General features: G+C 38.4%; 1 protein-coding gene across 3 annotated transcripts; it reads left to right on the forward strand.

Moving 5' to 3' along the window:
- The first annotated feature begins 1,633 nt into the window (after window positions 1–1,633).
- On the forward strand, window positions 1,634–18,492 carry agpat3 (1-acylglycerol-3-phosphate O-acyltransferase 3). 3 transcript variants are annotated; one of them, XM_026295111.2, is made up of 10 exons: window positions 1,634–1,855; window positions 10,427–10,484; window positions 10,719–10,949; window positions 11,447–11,616; window positions 11,753–11,914; window positions 13,379–13,532; window positions 13,624–13,726; window positions 14,212–14,287; window positions 14,800–14,998; window positions 15,548–18,492. In XM_026295111.2, the coding sequence occupies exons 3-10, from the start codon at window positions 10,772–10,774 to the stop codon at window positions 15,637–15,639; spliced, it is 1,134 nt and encodes a 377-aa protein (XP_026150896.1). In that variant the 5' UTR covers window positions 1,634–1,855; window positions 10,427–10,484; window positions 10,719–10,771; the 3' UTR covers window positions 15,640–18,492. The 3 variants fall into 3 exon arrangements, with proteins under 3 accessions (XP_026150896.1, XP_026150898.1, XP_026150897.1); XM_026295113.2 differs by lacking the exon at window positions 1,634–1,855 and adding an exon at window positions 1,926–1,944; XM_026295112.2 differs by lacking the exon at window positions 1,634–1,855 and adding an exon at window positions 2,494–2,658.
- Window positions 18,493–18,809: the final 317 nt, after the last annotated feature.

Genomic DNA, 18,809 nt, shown 5'->3' on the forward strand with positions numbered 1-18,809 from the left:
AAATTATACAATGCTTTCTTTAACTAGCAGAAGTGTTAGATCCATGTCTCAAACATCTCAAATTGAGGTATTTGCACAGATAATCTTTAATATATTTACTAATCGTCATTGTTCTCATTTTTGGCTGTCATCATATCTCAAGAAAAGATTGTGTTGTGAGAGACCAGGCTATATAATGTCTTTAACAGGGTTAGAACGAAAAAGCATTGGTTGTGAATGTTTGTGTATCAATGTAACATCCGATCCTCACACATAACATTAGAAAGTCAAGTGCCAAACTTTGAGCTGCTGCTCTCATATAGAGCAATATAAGAACAGAAATAATAAATTATTAATATTTTAATGAAACTGTTTTATTTGAATTATTTATTGTTAAGCTTCAAGATGAGTCTTGTACATGATGAGTCTTGTTATTCCCCAAGATTGTTTTACTATATCTACTTATTTTTTCTTTTGCAAGCCTGAAAAATATAATCCCCAAAACAAGGTATATGACTGCATTGGATCTTAATGTATCATGATAGTAAAGAATAGGTTGAAAAAAAAAAAAAGAAATAAACTATAAGACATACAAAGGGTAAACAAATAAGCAAGTTGTCTTGCCTGGTAAATTTGTGATTAGTGACAGGTGACACAACTGTTTTGCCAACACCTAATCCACAGTATGAATAGCCAGCATTAACCCAAATAACCAGGCAGGCCAGCATGTCTGCCCAAGCGCAACCTGAATACAGTACATAAAATTAAAAGTATGTCTCATTCATAGCCCACAATGTAATGTGAATGACAAACTCCAGATTTTAAGGAAGGGGAGAAATACATGTTGTAGTGAACAGCTCAGTAGCCAAATGCCTTGTATGTTTAAGACAAGATACTCTTCCCAAGCTTGTCTCACATAATAACTAAAGCAGCTCTGCATATAGACCAGCAGAGGGCTGAAGAACTCTGAACTTAATAAGACGTGTACAACCACTGAGGGAATGAAACCACCTTAAAAACACTGATCTGTAAAATTGATAGCCTGGAGGAAAATGTGCAAAGAGTAGCAACTGCTACTGGCTGCTAACGTTAGCGGGCTAACTAGCATAGCACAGCGTTAGAAAGCCGTGCACTTTGCACAATACTTAATGGGTAAAGACAAGAAAAAGCAGATGCCAGACACTGGTTGTTAAGTAGCAAGTGCAACGAAATGTATTAGAGTAATCTGATCTGCAGAGTTGTAGCACAGAACAAATAGATTAGGGTATGTCTATATAAGGTAGTTAGATCCAGTATAACATAAAAAAAAATATTTGTATTACTGCTGGAATTTATACTGTACATTATTTGGATGTTGCTGACATGTTTTCCCTTTGTGAGACAAAGACATACTTTCAATTACATTCATGAATTTTAAACATGAGAATATCTAAGTAATTATAACGTTAGCCTCCTCTATTAACAATTTATAGCAGGCTACGAATATATTATATATAGGATTATAGGATTATATATACACACTTATTAAATTTATGTTATATTAATTATAGTTCCACTACTTTAATCGGTAGTTGAACTTGTCCCATTGTTTTCGTTGCTTTTCAGACTTTTATTTATTTAGAGTATGTCAATGAAGCAGGAGCCGCACCGGATGTAGGGCACCTTCAGATGGGCTCTGAGGAAATGTGGGGCTATAACCGACAAACAATAGCGCTGCTACAAATCGTTTCACCTCAGCTAATTTTTATCGCGTTTCAGAACACGGAGAAAATAAGAAAAGCTTCTTAGCAACGTAATTTTATGCACCGGAAGGCCAGAAAGCAACGGGAAGTATATCAGCATCTACTGACCCCACTCCCAAGTGAATCATTTTCAGGTAAGCCCCGAGTACCGTTATTGTAACGGCTACTGACTGCTAACGTTAGCTGGCTAACTAGCATAGCACGGCGTTAGAAAGCCGTACAGGTTAGTGCACTATTTACAAACAGTGTATGCAACTTGTGTTAACAATTAAATAGTCCAAATAGCCACCACAATACAGACATTAACATTACATTAGTTAGGACGGTTGACTAGCTTAGCATGTTAGTGTCCCATTAGCAGCTCAATGTGTCCTCCTTGATGTGACGTTTAAGTTGCTCACTGACGTTAACGTGTCAGCCGAGATTTACTTATGTGTCGTCTATGGTGGCAATAGTTTGGGCAGGTTTGCTAGCCCTAGTCGTGTTTTCTCAAATATAGCTGTGTCTGTTGTTTGCAACTTAGAGTTGACTGCGCAGCTAGCTGAGGTGCCCGGCCACGGTACAGTCCAGACGTGTGTGGAAAGATAAACCCAGCGGCATGCTGCTCCGGCTGCTAGCAGAGCCTTTGCTAAACTAGCCATGCCGCACTGATGCGTAGTCTACCTGTGCACCTTTATTCAGAAGCTGCGAAACAAAGCTGGAAGTATACTGACGTAGCATAAAGTGTAATTGCCAACGAGTTCCTATAAGCAGGCTTTTTACGCTGCAGGGCGTCTGTGGTCCACTGTCACTACGTCACGTGCGCCCACTGGCGTATCTACCACATATCATACGTAAAAGGTTACTTGAGTTCATTCAGGTCTGCGGCTCTTTAAACCAGTGCTAACTTTAGGCTTCAGTCTCAGTTTTAACCAGAGGGGAGAGCAGAACGTGACAGGCAAGTATTGGTACTGTGCCGTTTTCGCTAGCACTGTTATGAACGGTTGTTCTTATTGTTTTGATGTTTACCAGTGATCCCAATAATGCAGTCACAGTTCATGCTTTGAGCAAGACGCAGCTGTGGTCTCACGGGACTGCCCAGTCAAGTTGGACTACAGCTTTATATAGCGAATTCATTCATTCAGTAGCTGGATGTAATGAGCCATTATGGACATTAGATGGGATTTTGTACAATACATTTGCTCATTGGTTGCACACAGTTATTTTAGAGCCACATTAGGAGCCTCTGAACACAGACCGAGTTTGAGAGATATGCAGGAGAGATATGTAGGCTGCTGTGCACTGGGTGATACTAGTGATTAATGACTGTTTGTAATAAATAATTAGTTTTTATTGTGCAAGTGGTGTGTATGTGTCTTTAAGTTATTTGGTAAATGACATTGCTATCTGATATTTATTTATTTTTTTCAAGTCTTCTTAGTTAGTGGTAATGGTGATTTCTGGCTATTCTTTAATTAAACACAACGTGGACCAAACACTAATTGCGATTATAATGATTATAATGTACAATACATTGCACAACTACAACAGCATTTAACCTGGTGATTAATGTTTGGGTAAGAAGTGGTCCTTAACTATTTCATCTACTTTAAATTTTAAATACATACAGTATACATCTTTTTTTTTTTAAAAGTATGTATGTGTGTGTTTTTTTTTTGTCCTTCAGCAGAGCAGGACTGTACATAAATGTCCTACACTGCTTTTGAACATGATATCTACAAACAAATTACATACTCTATAATAAGACGCATGTGTTGCAGTGGTGCCCAGATTAAGGCATCTATTTCAAAACATGTCAGGCTGTATATCCTCTTCTGGAATTAAGCCTGCCTGAAGATACACTTATACATCTCCACAATGCCTATGCAGAGAAAGGTGTGATAGGTAAACTGTAGGTTGCAGACAGACTGAAATCACAACATGCATGCTAAATTATTATTTCAGTTCTTGACAGGACAGATCTTTGAAACTGTTATTAAATAACGCATAAATACTACAGTCAAGTATAAAACAAACCACCACATTAATCTGAGTGACCCCAGTAAACACTTGCCTACGTGTAGCCTGGTGAAGGAAAAATTCCAGCTTGAGTCATGCATATAATACAAATGCAAATTAGTTTAAAGTCCAGTCTCTTCAAACCCCTGTGCAACTTTGAAAGATGCATGTCTGGATAAGTCTTTATCTGAGCAGTATCATCTTAGAGTATAATCCCACATTAACAATATATACCTCTATGAACCTCTTCAATAATTTTGTGTGACACCTAGAGACTTAAGATTCGACCTTACAATTTCTCTTCACTCACAATTTCACTTACTCGTTATGAATCCATTATTTTGCTGACTGCAGTAAAGAGTACCTAATGTATCCTAACCTTCTCAGTTATGTTGTCCTACTCCAGGTACACCAAGAGGGATGTACTCAATAAGTAAAAATAATTGTCATCATTATGGATTGTTTATATGTTATATATTATTTTATATGTGTTATTGCCATATGTCATGTCATCCACTGTTATTTTTTGTTTTGTGTCTGGAGTAGGTGTGTACGAAGGTATTTCCTGCACTTTTCAGTACTGTTTACCTGACAAGAGTAACTTCAAGTGCATCTTTTGGCTGTAGTGGTAGTAAGGAATGTAGCTCTAAAATATCACCCATTGCCTAACAAACAGTTACATAACTGAAGCTGCTATTGCATAGTGGACAGTACAGCTATACTGTGTGCAGGACTGAGAGCGCTTCTTGCTTTGAAATATGAATGATCTTCATTGCCCAGCTTTCACAATGTATTGTTTTTATCTTTATTTATATTTGGCTTTAATCCCAGTAACTAGCCCTCAGGACTGTGCTCTAACCTTTGCTCTATTTGCTTCACTCAATGCTTGATAGTTTATTTCTGCATCTCATTCCCAGGTGGTCTGAACTACATTTCACATTAGCTCTGTGAAAGAACCCAGAGGCTCTTGTTGGATTGCCCTTTAGCATGTCTTGACTTCTTGTGTGGCAGATTTATACTGTAGATCACCTGTAAATAATTTTCAGTACATATGGTACTGTCAAGAAGACAGTAGATGGTAGAGGATGAAAATTTCTAATTTCCAGACTTTGGGTTAATTTATCTGCAATTACACAGAGAATGCAACACACATTTGCAGGGTTTTAGGGAAACAATTGACCTCTATTCATCACTTCTGCCTAATGGTAGGTATTACCAACAGGTGGCCAGTGGCGAGATGAGGCAAGTAATTCCACATTATGATCAGTTCTTCTAGTGTAACAGGTGCCATTCTGCTAACACCATCCTTCCTGGACCGAGCACAACCTTTTTTTGTTAATGTTAATGAAATCTGACATATTCAGGGTGCACATAGCCTGCTAATCAGCTCTAATCTGATCCAAGGATTAGAGGATGGGAAAGCATGTAAGACACTACTTACAGTATGTGTGCCTCCCTCCTTTCAGAAGCAAGCCATCTTTCACTCTGTCTAGCATTCGTTATTTAGGTCTATTCAGAGTACACTTTGGCCTTTAGAGGTTTTTTGTTCCTTTTTTAACTTGCTCTCAATGGAGATCCATGTTTTTTGGTAATTTTTCAGGTTACCAGAAATTCCAGATCTGGCATCTGAATGTTTTCTTATCATCATCTCTCCCTTTCCTTCTGTTGGATTATCATGGCTATGAAGCAGCACAGCCTGTGACTGTCCACTGCTCTTGACAGGCCTTTCTTTATATTTTTATTCTGGTGTTGATTTGGTGACATATCAGGAGCCAAAATGCTTAATCAGAGTGCCGTGATGATCTTCACTGGGATTTGTGGGGCGTTGGTGGTCATGGCAATGGCCTACTATGTCTATTGGTAAGTTAAATGTGAGAGAGATGGCTTGGCCTATGACTGTAGTGGGTGAGGATGAGTCCTGCCAGACCAGTTAGAACTTGTAAAAGAGATACAAGTCAGCATACCACTTTGGTAAATAAGTTGTTCGCACTGATAAGAGTGTACCCCTTCACTAGCCAAATGCATATTTTAGAAATAAAACGATGTGCCAATATGTAGCTGGCGTCCTTTCAAGTGCATATCAACATTGCTTCATATCTGACTCACAGCAAGCCGTGTTTATTTGTTGGCATAGAAGCTGTATTCAGGAGATGCAAAGCAGAAGCAGCTGCCTGGCCTTAAGCAGCTTTAACCCAGTCACCGTCTCTAATCTTTCTTTCAGGCCAAGCAGGGTCATTGGTCGTCCCTGTAGTCACTATCACTGGCTTTTTTTCAGTCAAACCCAATGTTGTTTGTTTCTCTAGAGCTTTTTTTCCTGACAAATAGTGTTTTTTTGTTCTTGTTTTTGTTTTTTAGTTCTTGTACTTGAGAGATGGTCTTTACAAGAGAGGTCCTGAGGTTTGTCTAAACCACAGCATTACAGAAAGTATTGATTTATTTTGATTAACATGATGTGATGAAGTAATGTTATTGGTTTAAGTGTAGTATTGGTGATAGTCTGAAGAGAGATTTAAGTGTGAGCACCAAAATGGGTGTTTGTTTACTGTGTGCTCTTAATACTGAACTACTAACCCAAATAGCTGGTTGAGTACTGATCCAATCGATTACACTTGGACTGAGTAATCCAGAATTGTTTATGTATTTGCTGCTGATACAGAGATTTATTTTTGCAGTGTTTAGTTCTCTATGCAAATGTGCTATTTATTGTGAGAAAAAGCTTGTTCATAACATTTTAGCAGACGTACAGCCTTGCCATTTAGTGCAGTCTTAGAAACTGTTGATATATTTTGACCACCGTTAAGTCAATTGTAGGCCCATAAAAAATGGAAAATACAGTTCAGTGATGTGAGAGGTGCTTGAGAAATTTTTCTATTTAACAGACGGTTTATCAGAGAGCCCTGGAAGGTTCTGCATTCACCCATTAGATATATATCTTGATTCCAACTGTTAAAAGATCCTTATCAAAACTGTTTGTTATTGTATTGTATTGGGCTCTATCATTCTGTCAGCCTATTGTAACAATAGAATATACTTGCTGATCTTAGGCATATAAATAGGGCTAATTGCACTTATGAGCTTTGGCGGTATCACTGTTTTGAGGAGCAGGCCAGGTCAGACGCACTAGTCTGGTACCCTGCTTCATCTCATCTCTTTTGAAGTCTCGGCTACTCTTGTAGTATTAGGCCCGTTTCTGCTGTGGAAGGGACATTACAGGTTCCTGCTTAATTATTTTAATAATTGTATGGACGAAGTCCTGTGTTTCCTAAGTGCAGTAGTTTTCACTAATACGTCTTTGGCCAATGGTAAGACAAGTGATACTGAGGGAATTGCTGTGTAACACCTGAGGAATGTGGGAACACAGTTCCGTATTCTTCTAGTACTGACATTTACTTCGGTGGACTAAATACTGGAAATTATTTGTTTGAGGTCATTTTGCTGTGTTGGTACAGATGATGTGTGTACAATGGGGTAATACATACTCTGATTTTGTGCCTAATGATGTGTGGCAAGGTTGCTGCCTGTTATCCTTACAGTTTAATTATATTAATCATCTGTCTTTTATCTGCTGTCACACATTTTTGTTGCTTGTATGCAAAAACAGCTCTGGAAAGATTCCAAATAGCGTCAGTGCATTTCACATACTATTTATCTTGCTTGGCTGATGTAGCGTTTTCAGGATGTTTGTGGCCAATTATACAGATGACTTGGACGCTTAAATAAAAAAGTAATTTGCCCGGCATACATCAACAAATCACATTGCTGACATATTGCTTCTTTCAGTTGCAGCTGAATGGGGACTGATATTCTCTCAAGACCTTGGCTTGTCACTTTACATCAGTACTAAAAAAATGATGCTGGTTTGTTGCAGTTTGCAAAGGGAAGTTATAATTTCAAAGTACTGTTAATGTGCACAAACCTATGGTAAGACATGTCAATGTGTCAGTCAAGGTCTGTGTTTAAACTTGAATGAAATTTTGCGGTTAAATTGTTTGAGAATGCAGAAAGAGACCAGGGCAGAAAGAGGTACAGGTGGAGGGGAATGAGAACAAAGTTCATAGCATGTTTGTCTGAGCTGCCCCATGCAGAGTTGACAAGTTGCCCAGGGAATCTCTCCGTTGTCAGCTAGTCGCCGAACAACGCAGACTGAAATGTTTTTGCTGTCTCTAGCTAGTTTCCAGTTTCAACAATTTAGTTCATGACGATAATCTAAACCAGCAAATGTTTGAAAAGGGAAAAAAGTTAATAGGTTGATCCCGAAGATATAAGTTAAAGCAATTGCATAAAGCAATTTATCTGTCATTTCAAATCTGGTTATTTTTAAAATTACATTCCTATATTTATCAACTGTTGAAAATGTCACAACAGACGTTTACTTTGCGTGCATTGTAGGTTAATCAAGCATCAGACAATTTGTCATCTGACCTGGCATTTTCTGATCTACGAATGATCTGCCTGTGGCAAAGGTGCACACCTACAGTGTAGATTATACTGCAGTCACTGATAAAGCCCTGTGATTATATACAAATACAGAGAAACAACAGATTGAGGAACTTACTAGGAACTAATTGTGAAATATTTTCTGCACTACTGGCTGTACACCTCCTTTTATATTGTTATATTGGTACTTCCTACATTGTTATAATGCATTCAGCTGTTTAACAAACACTGCTCACCTTGATTATTTAAGTGTTACAAAAGCCACAAGTGAAATGTACAATAGTGTAACTTTACCCTTCCCAGTAGGAACAAAGGTTATATCTATAACATAATGTATGTTTGGACTGATAATCAGAACAGTCAGGTGGTACATGACACACATATACTCTTGACAGTGGTGTCATACTTAGACATGTCCTGGAAACATTTTTTATGTTTGTTTGCCCAGGGCACTGAATTTCTGTGGACAAGGTTTTCTTTTTGTGACGCCCAGGGAGTGTTTGGGTCTGTGTTTTGTGCTGCAGTCTTTTGAGGATTGATTTGCACTGGATGAGACCTGTTGCCTACACACAATGAACTGACCTCATTTCAACTTTGAAGCCTAGGTTGGTTCACTTGAGTTTCAGTGAATGCTGTAAGCTTAATGTCGACTTGAGGTAAAGATAGATGCTTTCTCAGCTGGTTTCTGATCATCAGTATTTAGAGGCAGGTTTATTACTTGTCGGGATCTCAGAGTAGAACTCATGTTACACTGTTTTTTACATGTGTTTGGATTTCTGTATCTGCTTATAGGCTGGATGTTCAGACATTTGCATGGTCATATAGTTGTATTTATGAAAAAGTATGTAAATCAGCAATATTTAAAGAAACAAAAAGTAGATTTCTGTTCTGTCAACAAGACTGTGTTTTAAGACGTATCAGTGTGACACGCTCAACCACACTGTTTCTGTCTCTCTTGTCTAGTTTACAGGCCGTTGGTCTAAAAGCGAACAGCTTTCGTTTTTGCCAGTTGTACACAATGAATTAAACTTTATGAAGTGTAATACAGATGCTTTAGTTTTGAAGTGCTTGTCATGGTAAATCAAATCATATTCATAGGTGACCTATGTGATTTACAGCTTCAAGCTGTTTTAAAACAGACCCATAATGAATTTTTTTAAAGTTTTAATTAATTTATAAGAAGACACTGATTTCATGTCGACAAAGGCTTGGTTTAATGATATTTAGATTTGTTTTATCTATTTGGGCAAGTGTGGGTTCTTTTTAGAGCTTTTAGATCTTTTTTTTTTTTTTTGGCATATAAATATATGCCTTTTAGCTATAAAATCAGATGTTGGCATTTGATTCTGCCACTAAAAATATAGACAAATAATGTCAAACAAAGTTGAAGCCCAGTCAACTACAGCTCTCTACAACCATCACCTTATGGGCTGATTAGACATGTTTCTCAGAACAGCATTAAAAAGGCTTAACCAACACTAATGGGCTTTGGTACAGATGTGAGAACAGTCCATTCAAGGCCAACTAGCCTCTGGACAGCCTGCACCTGTTGTCACACAAACAAAAATGCCTAATATTTTTGGCACTGATCTTATGGTGATAGAAGTTAAGCAAGCAGAATGTCTATGGCTTGGATATCATGTAATGTGAGATGTTCTTTAATAAAACAGCATGTACTGGGCACCTGGCTTTTTGACAGCACACAGCCTGTATAAATCTAAAGATCAGTGACAGATCCCTACCTATAATAGAGATCTATCAATTTTATCCATTTATGTTCTGTACAGCTGCTTATTCTTGTTCAGCCTATCCTTGATTTGCTTAAACTTGAAAAAAGCCTGGACTGGTTCACAGGCTGTTTCAAAGCTTAAACAAATATAGTCACATACTTACCTAGTGGCAGTTACATCATGTGTTAATTTAATGTGTCCAGTTCGTCTGGAGGAAACTCACACAGGCAACATGTTTCTCATGGCAAAAATAAAAGTCAGTGGTGTTTAGATGCAGCTACAGCCTCTACAGTGTGCACGCCACAGTGTAAGATGTCCTGTCATAGCATTATGTTTTGGTACATGTAAATTTGCCATCCATAGTCAGAGTGATAAAGGCTTTGTCTGCTCCCCGTGTCATTGGCTAACACAACTCAACCTGTTTAATGCAACACGCAGAGCATACTTCATTAAATTTTACTGCAATGACACTGTATCATCTATGTTTCCTGTCTTCTTCTGCCACTGTTACTTCACCTTCTCTTGTGTTGTCTTTCTCAGGTCTGTAGTATTGGCTGAAGGGCCGTGTAAACGCGGTTTGTAAACTGATCACATCCTGGTAAGAGTCACTGTTCTCCTTTTGAATTTTTGGAAGCATGTTTGCCTGCAGAGTATGAGACAAAAACAGGTCAAATCCCTTAGTCTACACTGTTTAGTGTCTAATCATTTGTCACCCTGCACCTCAGTTATTTTACCCTCTCACCCTTTGTGCTTTCCCTTTTTTTTTTAAAACTCTGACTGAATTTGTTCTCACTGCTGTGGAACTGCCTCCTCTGTTCCTGTCCTCCCTCAGGTCCGTCCTAGCACATAGAGAGGAGCCTACTCAACTCTTCATGCTCCTCAGCCATGGCTCTGCTGACCTACCTGAAAAGCCTGTTCATTCTGCAGTTGCTGATGGGCTTTGTATTCGTAGTGAGCGGCCTCATCATAAATTTCATCCAGCTCTGCACCTGCATCCTCTGGCCGATCAACAAACAGCTCTACCGCAGAATTAACTGCCGACTCTCCTACTCTCTCTGGAGCCGTGAGTGAATGATTCACCTGTTTTGTTGCTTTGTAATTGATTTTCCTTTATTGCAAATACGTTGTTTATATTTCAAAATATGTAACCAAGAAATAGACAACCGGTCCAGTAATGACCTGGCTACCTGTCTAATATTCAATCTTCTTTTAGCTCTGAGATTAATTTTCACACAGTGTCACCAGGCTCTTACTAACTTTGTCAGCTGTTTGGAGCTGGGCAGATGGTGTTCAGTGTGTTCATAAGAGCTTATTCTGCAGATGGCCGCTAATATGTTAATGAAAGAAGCTAGTCGCATACACCTGCAGCATTTGCTGATAATTCTCTGTGGGTATTGAATAATTAATTACTGTCATTCACCAAAAAGGAGAAGCAGACCAGGCATGTAATTGGACAAAGCTTTAGATGAGTAATTTTAAGTGCAGTTCTTTTTTGAAATCATCAACAGATGTGTTTGTCAGGACCTTCCTAATGCACATTATGTGCTGTTGTCTGTGCAGAGCTGGTAATGCTGCTGGAGTGGTGGTCAGGCACAGAATGCACCCTATACACTGACCAGGCTACGGTAGACAAGTTTGGAAAAGAACATGTCATCATCATCCTCAACCACAACTTCGAGATCGACTTCCTTTGTGGCTGGACTATGTGTGAAAGATTTGGAGTCCTGGGGGTTAGTAATGCAGCAAAATATGACTGTGAATTTGTGGGTGTTTGTGTGCAGCCTCAAGAAAGATTTGTACTTCATTCCTGACTCTGACAAATCCATGTTTCATTATGAAAATTATGCATCTGTCCTTCCTCTTTAGAGTTCCAAAGTGCTAGCCAAACATGAGCTACTGAAGGTTCCTCTGATTGGCTGGACCTGGTACTTCCTAGAAATAGTTTTCTGCAAAAGAAAGTGGGAGGAGGACCGACAGACGGTTTTCCAAGGACTTAACAGGCTCAAAGACTACCCTGAATATATGTGGGTAGGTACAAGTTAGACATGCAGTGTTTGTGTGATTTTTAGACTTATTTTCATGCTTCTGCACATCCATTTATCAGTCAACTTTTAGCACAGTTACACAAACAGATTTCTGAAATACATCCTAAGAATTGGCCTCTTAATAAAAAACCGTCATGTTGTACATCAGTTAAGTGAAGTGTAGATGTAGATGTTTCCATTTAGAATTTTAGATACACAGTGTGAAGGTGGTTTATTTATTTCAGTTTATAACAACTCAGTCATCATTTTCCTAGTTTTAGCAATTATAATGGTAGAAGTCTCCCCATGTGAACATTTAATAAAAATGGAAGAGGGGGACTTAAGTGTTACTATTTTAGTCCTCATTTCTGTGAGTTGTGATAACCTTGAACCAAGTCATTTGTTGCGGTCAGGAAACAGACACTAAAACCTGTCAGAACGTATGTGAAAGTAAAAATAATCTAATCTAATGTAACAATCATGCATTAACCCTTCATTGCGGAGGAAATCTGTGTGAACAAGTAAAGTAGGTCAAAGGCCATGCAGAAATGTAGTCTATATGTATTTACACTGAGCAGTTTTTTTTTTCACAAGTTTTTCAAACATTAAAACCCTGTGTGATTTTGTGTGTTGCTTATAATGCCAGATCTTAGCTGCTAACTTGAGCATGAGCACAGTGCCTTGACTACCAATAGAAACACTGACCAGGAGTAGAAAAACAAGATCCAAGTTGTGAAAATTTTGAATTTTGCTTTTTACTTTTTTACTTTAGCCAATCCTTATAAAAATAAAATGCAAACTGTTAGAAAATATGAAGAAATCTGGATGCTGCCCTTTGACCTACTTTTACTTACCTAGATTCCTCTTGGCAGCAGTTCACTGAGTTCACCAGCTGTGAACCCTCTCAACAGGAGGGGATGTGGGTGTTTTTCTTTCCCTCCTGTAAAACTTCATGAACTAGACTTTCCACTGTGCCAACCCAGTGTGAAGAAGCTTTCCAAGTGCTTCAGTGCTCATCTCTTTTCAGCTTAAATAAACAAGTACTTTATATTCAAGCCATCTTACCTGGTGGCAGCAGACCCCACTGTCTGTTGCAGCTCTTTACTGAAGGTGTGAAGATTCAACACAAATGGCTCGACCAGTTCACCACATGACATTAGGTAGATTGGCACCTGATCTAAATACACATAGGTCAAACAGCAGGGCAGTGCTAAGTTTTGTGTGTTTAAAGAAACAAATTACTCTTTATTTGGTAGAGCTATTGTCCACCCACCTGCTTTATTAGCAATGATATAAGTTAGTGACTTCTTTTTAATAAGTGTTGAGGTTGTAATTCAAACAGGCTGAAGTAGGTTCGTAGATGGGACATGAGAAAGGAGATTTCCTTAAGTCTATGTGATTTATTTATTTATTTATTTATTTATTTTTTGCAGGTATGTGTATTAACAAAGCTTTTCTCCCTCCACAGTTTCTTCTGTATTGCGAAGGCACTCGCTTTACAGAGAAAAAGCACCAAATCAGTATGCAGGTTGCAGAGAGTAAAGGCCTGCCCAAGCTCAAATATCATCTATTACCTCGAACCAAAGGATTCACTACCACGCTGCAGTGCCTTAAGGGCACAGGTGGTGTATACAAAGACACACACGCACCCAAAGCTCATCATGTTCACATGCGTTGTTTTTATTCTTAATAATTATTTTCCCTGTCTTACAGTAACTGCTGTTTATGATGTGACTCTGAACTTCAAAGACAACCAAACTCCCACCCTACTGGGCATCGTCAATGGCAAGAAATACAAAGCTGACATGAGCGTAAGGTAAGTGTAAGGCTGTTTATACCTTTCAGTTATTATAATATTGATGCACTATACTGTACACAACAGTAACTGTCGCCCAGGATATTCCTAATGAGTAAAAAGCTGGGGTAAAGAACTAGTGAAAGGAACACTTTCACACATAAAAAAAAAACATAATATTTTGTTTTAATTTTTGTGGTAATGTTAAAGAAACAGTGTTTTGTGATTTTACAAAAACAATACTAGAAAAAAGTTAATACTAAAAAATAATTTCTGTTTTTTGGAGCCATGGTTTAGTTTGCAGTAGACAATTAAACTTAAAGTTAGAGACTGAAATCAATCCACAGAAAAATAGATTCTCTATGGTGCAGAGTGGAAATCAGTTTTAGGTGGGGGAGTCCTCTGGTGGTGAGAAAATGCTATGACGGGCTACATGTGTTGTGTTTATTGTAACTGAAACCAAAATGACTATTTAGTCTTATATTTATTTACTCTTTTCCATTCAGGCGGTTCCCTGTGGAAGATATACCAGACAATGAGCAGGACTGTGCCAACTGGCTGCACAAGCTCTACCAGGAGAAGGTAAAAATGAAGACATTAAAGACACTTTCCATGATCAAAATCAAAAAGGACAAAAGTTGAGTAAAAAAATAGGATTGGAAGCTCTGTGACACAATTTCCAAGTTTTGTTTTGTTTTGTACGCAACCCAACACCACAGAGAATTCATGGTTTGACTTGCAGGTTGGTGCCCCACAGTTAAAATTCTGGTAAAGGTTCCAAAAAACACATATTCTTCTCTCTAACTTTTAATTGTAATTTTTTTGTTCATTTTTAAGGTGTTTGGAGGTGTGTGCCATAGTTATAAAATTATATTTTCCTAGCTTTTACATGTTGACTGGACATTAATTAGATCATTTATCACAGAAAAAATATTTGTGAGAACATTTATGTTCAGATTTAATGGATCACTTCATCATTTTTTATAGTTTGTCATGTTTAATGTAAGTCTAATGGATATTACCTTTTTCAGGTCAAATTAAGAAATGGCAGGGGTGATCAATTTATAATATATAAATAAATTCTTCCCCCAAAGGATGCCTTGCAGGAATTGTACAACAAGGAAGGCAAGTTTCCTGGACCAACAATAATTCCGCATCGACGTCCATGGACACTGCTGAACTTCATGTTTTGGGCTACTCTGCTCCTTTCACCCCTAATCAACTTTGCTTGTGGAGTAGTAGTCAGTGGTTCTCCTCTCCTCATCATTGGCTTCATCATCTTCCTCATCACAGGTAAGCAAATTCTGCACATTGAGTCTAAAATAGAACCAGTGTATCTATAAACTTCTTTCCTGTTTTCACTAAGCTCTTACATACATACAATAATGTGGGCTGAGGCTGGGAGGGGGAGAAAAAAGTGGTGAAGTTGGGGACGGATTGTGGATGTGTGAGGCTGGAGTTAGTCAGTGTGAGTCCAGGGAAAAATGAACAGTGACATCTAGTCTGTAGCACATATGCTACAGAGATATCTTTTGAGGTGGAGACAGCAGGTGGTGACAAAGACTGCCACCATACACATCACCTGCTACCAATTAATTCGATTGCAGTAGTGTGGTTTCAACCAGTAGAGGGCAGTATCTATGCATATTTGTAACAATATATGGAATTAAAGTATTTTGCACTAAAATGACAAGATTTGGATCTGAGTCAATCAACAACATTACTAAATACCCATATGCACTGGTTTCTGGCTGAAAAAAGTATTCTTTGGGTTTAGTTACTCTTTAATATATATGAATTGCTGTTCTCCTTTACCACCTTTTTCTTGTCTTCTCTCCCCAGCCTCCGTAGCTATCCGCCGCCTCATAGGGGTCACTGAGGTGAAGAAAACAGGCTCCAGTTATGGTGACCAGGAGGCCAAAAAACAAAACTAAAGTGTGTCACCTGTTTCTGTGCAGTCGCCCCACGGTGTCTCACCCCTGCCCATCTCCATTCTCCTCCTACTGTTGAGTCACTTGGTAGGTTGAGGAGGAGGCCCAGCTGTGAAAACATAATAGAGACCAGAATTAGAAATAATAATGGCACTACAGTGAGAGAGACCATGTAAGGTCTGAGTGGTCAAGCTCTCTGTTGTAACACAGAACATAAGGAGGGAGAGATGCACTACTATATTCCTCTGCATCTTGCCTAATCCTGTCCCCATCCAAGCCCCATTAAATCCTGGTAACACCTGAGGTTAAGCTCCTAACCTCTCTGAGGTCACATGGACAGCCAGTCAGCCCATTTCCTGCTTTGCACTTACCTACCTCCACCTCCTGTCACTGTCATCAGTAGTGATTAACTAATTTTCCCGCACATAACACAAACCAATGTGTGTGATCTTTTTTTGTGCGTGCGTGTGTGTGTGTGTGTGAGGGTGTGTGTGTGTGTGTGTAAGTCTTTACCACCACCTAGGGTTAGTGTATTACTGCAGTCTGTAACATGCATGGGTCCCTACTTTCTTTTTTTCCACTAAGAGGGACTTGTATTGGGAACCGGTGCCTTGAGGCCCAGCCTGGTTTCCTTAATCCTAAACAGTCAATTTATTTAAATAACAAAAATTATTTCCAGTTTGGATTTTTTTTTTTTTTTTACACTCATCACTCATCTGGGATTTCCCCTTCCATGCCAAGAATAGGAAGTGAATAAAATTTTGTTGCTGGTGGTGCCCAGATCTTTGTAAAAGCATACATGAAAAACTGAACAGCAGTGCGCCAAAAGCAGTATCTGTGTTTATTCTGCACAATTACCGACACTTTCATCAGAAACTGTCTACATTGACATTATTGGGTTATCTGAATGGTTGGCACATTACTTTTTAGTTTTTCACAAGTCATTTTTATATGACCACCAATGTCATTAAATTCACACCCGCTCTGTTTTGAGTTAACACTAGACATCTCAGGGCAGTGATCTCAAACTATAATTCCCACATCATCTCCAGGGCTAAATATCACCAGAGTGGCAAAATCATTTTTTACTTTAATCTTGTGATCTTGGTGAACTGACCTGCTAATATATTGATTTGGAAAGACTGGTATCTGTTAAACTACAACAAGAGCTTTGATTGGGGATAAAAAAAATCATCCTTAGCAAGAATACCCACTATCTGTTAGAGGTGTCATTTGTAGCCCATAGCACCAACACCCCATTGATTCAATCTCATTATTCTCTTTCCAACCTCTATTCCTGTTTGCATTTGCTTTAAACAAGCAATATCATTAATGTTGAAAACATAATTTGCCCATCTCTGACCCCCATATGGTGGCATTCATTCAATCAGCACTCAGTAAAGTTGTTTAAAATACTATTCAATAGCAATGGGCCTATATTTAAGAAAAAGGCGACCAATTGTCTTTGTGTAACCTCAAAGCATATTAGTTTCCTTTCTGCATTTAGACAGTAGTAGTGATGTTTTAACCTTTGCCTTAAATCAAGCTTTGCTTATGTGATTGTTTATTCACCACCCATTTAAAACAGCACCCCCTTACCCATCCATCCATCCATTTTCTATACCCGCTTTTCCTGGCTCAGGGTCACGGGGATCTGCTGGAGCCTATCCCAGCTCTCTCTCGGGTGGAAGGCAACACCCTGGACAGGTCACCAGTCCATCGCAGCACCCCCTTACCTTTTATATTATATTTGAATACTCACCCTCATCTTCCCATTACAGTAATGCTTGGTGTAGTAACATGCATTCATTTAGTGTGAAAATGGATGCAGGTCTATAAACCACTTGTAGCCGTTAAAGTGGAAACCTAGGAAAATGGTTTGCATAGTGTGTTGGAGCACTTGAAGTGTCATACATTTTATAATTTTAAAATCAATTACAACAGATGCTGTTGCTTTATATTGTTTCTCACATTAATCTATATTGTTTCTTATCTTAAAACATCAGCTGCTCTAGTACAAGCAGCTTTCTACCAGTGTGTCAAGCCACATTTTCTGGTCCCCAAATGCAAACAATATATTTACGTCCAGCTCTCTCCTCACTTCTGCCCTCTTGTGCCACATGTAGTATAAAGGGGTTTTTTTTTTTTTTTTTTTGGATCATCATTCCTCAGCAGGTGTATTTTGTGTTTTCTCTTCCTGTAGAGTTTTTGCAATCCAGACAGATTTCATGCAAGCCTTAATAGACAGTGCTGCTTTAGTGTTGTATAATAATCTAGACTCAAACTGAGCCCCTGTTGTAGTGAAGGATTGAAAATTAAAAAATGTCAAGTACAGAAAGCAAGTTGCTGGGAGTAGTTGTGAAGTAGCTTATTGTAAGATTCTGTAAGAACATATAGGAATGAGGGCTGGATGAGGTCAGCTCTTATGTATGAGCTGTTCACAATTAATCCATATTTTTTACAGAGATTGAGTTGCATTACCTCAGATATTTGTAAAAAGCTCTGGGGTCTTATGCTGTGACATTTTTCTTCTAAAAATCCATTTTTCCTTAAATTCCAACGTTCATCACCAGATACAAACACAGTTCCTCCTGTCAATGAATAACTGTCCAAGGCAGAAAAAAGTTCAAACCACTGTTTTTTATTTGTGTGAGTAAAGAAAAATTCAGTAAAGAACTAACTTGCAGTGCTTTTTTTTTCCTGGAAATCTGAAGTAGATTTAAATAACATTACAAATTGACACCCAAAGATGATTCCGTTAGTGATACCTCTTGTATCAGCTTTGTTTTGTTTTCTAAGGTTATTTTTATGTCTTCTATTCAATCACTTGAGAATATTAAAGGATTTAATCACTAAGCGCTCTTATTCTCAATTTCTTTGGATTTGCGTGAATTTCTCTCTGTCTAGCGTGAGATAACAGTCTGCAGGGCTAGCTGAATGCACACAAAACAATTTTCCACTCTTTCCACCTTCCGCCTCTTATCCTCTATCAAGAGCCATTTTCACAAAGATACACCGGCATCCATCTTCTTTCATTCACCATCATACATTTACAGTTTTCCATTAAATTATTGCATATAGTGTGACTGTATGTAGAAACTGAAAAAATGTACATAAAATACATTATGAATGTCAAATCCACTTTTAGAAAATGTAAAGATGTACGTAGCTGT

The sequence above is a fragment of the Mastacembelus armatus genome, chromosome 21 (assembly GCF_900324485.2).
Source record: "Mastacembelus armatus chromosome 21, fMasArm1.2, whole genome shotgun sequence".
NCBI classification, from domain to species: Eukaryota; Metazoa; Chordata; class Actinopteri; order Synbranchiformes; family Mastacembelidae; genus Mastacembelus; species Mastacembelus armatus.

Bases quoted from the DNA above. Each gene is read 5' to 3' on its own strand.
- agpat3 (XM_026295111.2), top strand. From the start codon at position 10,772: ATGGCTCTGCTGACCTACCTGAAAAGCCTGTTCATTCTGCAGTTGCTG. The intron at 11,915-13,378 runs GTAGGTACAAGT...CTCCCTCCACAG, and splicing joins ACTACCCTGAATATATGTGG to TTTCTTCTGTATTGCGAAGG. The intron at 13,533-13,623 runs GTGGTGTATACA...CCTGTCTTACAG, and splicing joins GCAGTGCCTTAAGGGCACAG to TAACTGCTGTTTATGATGTG.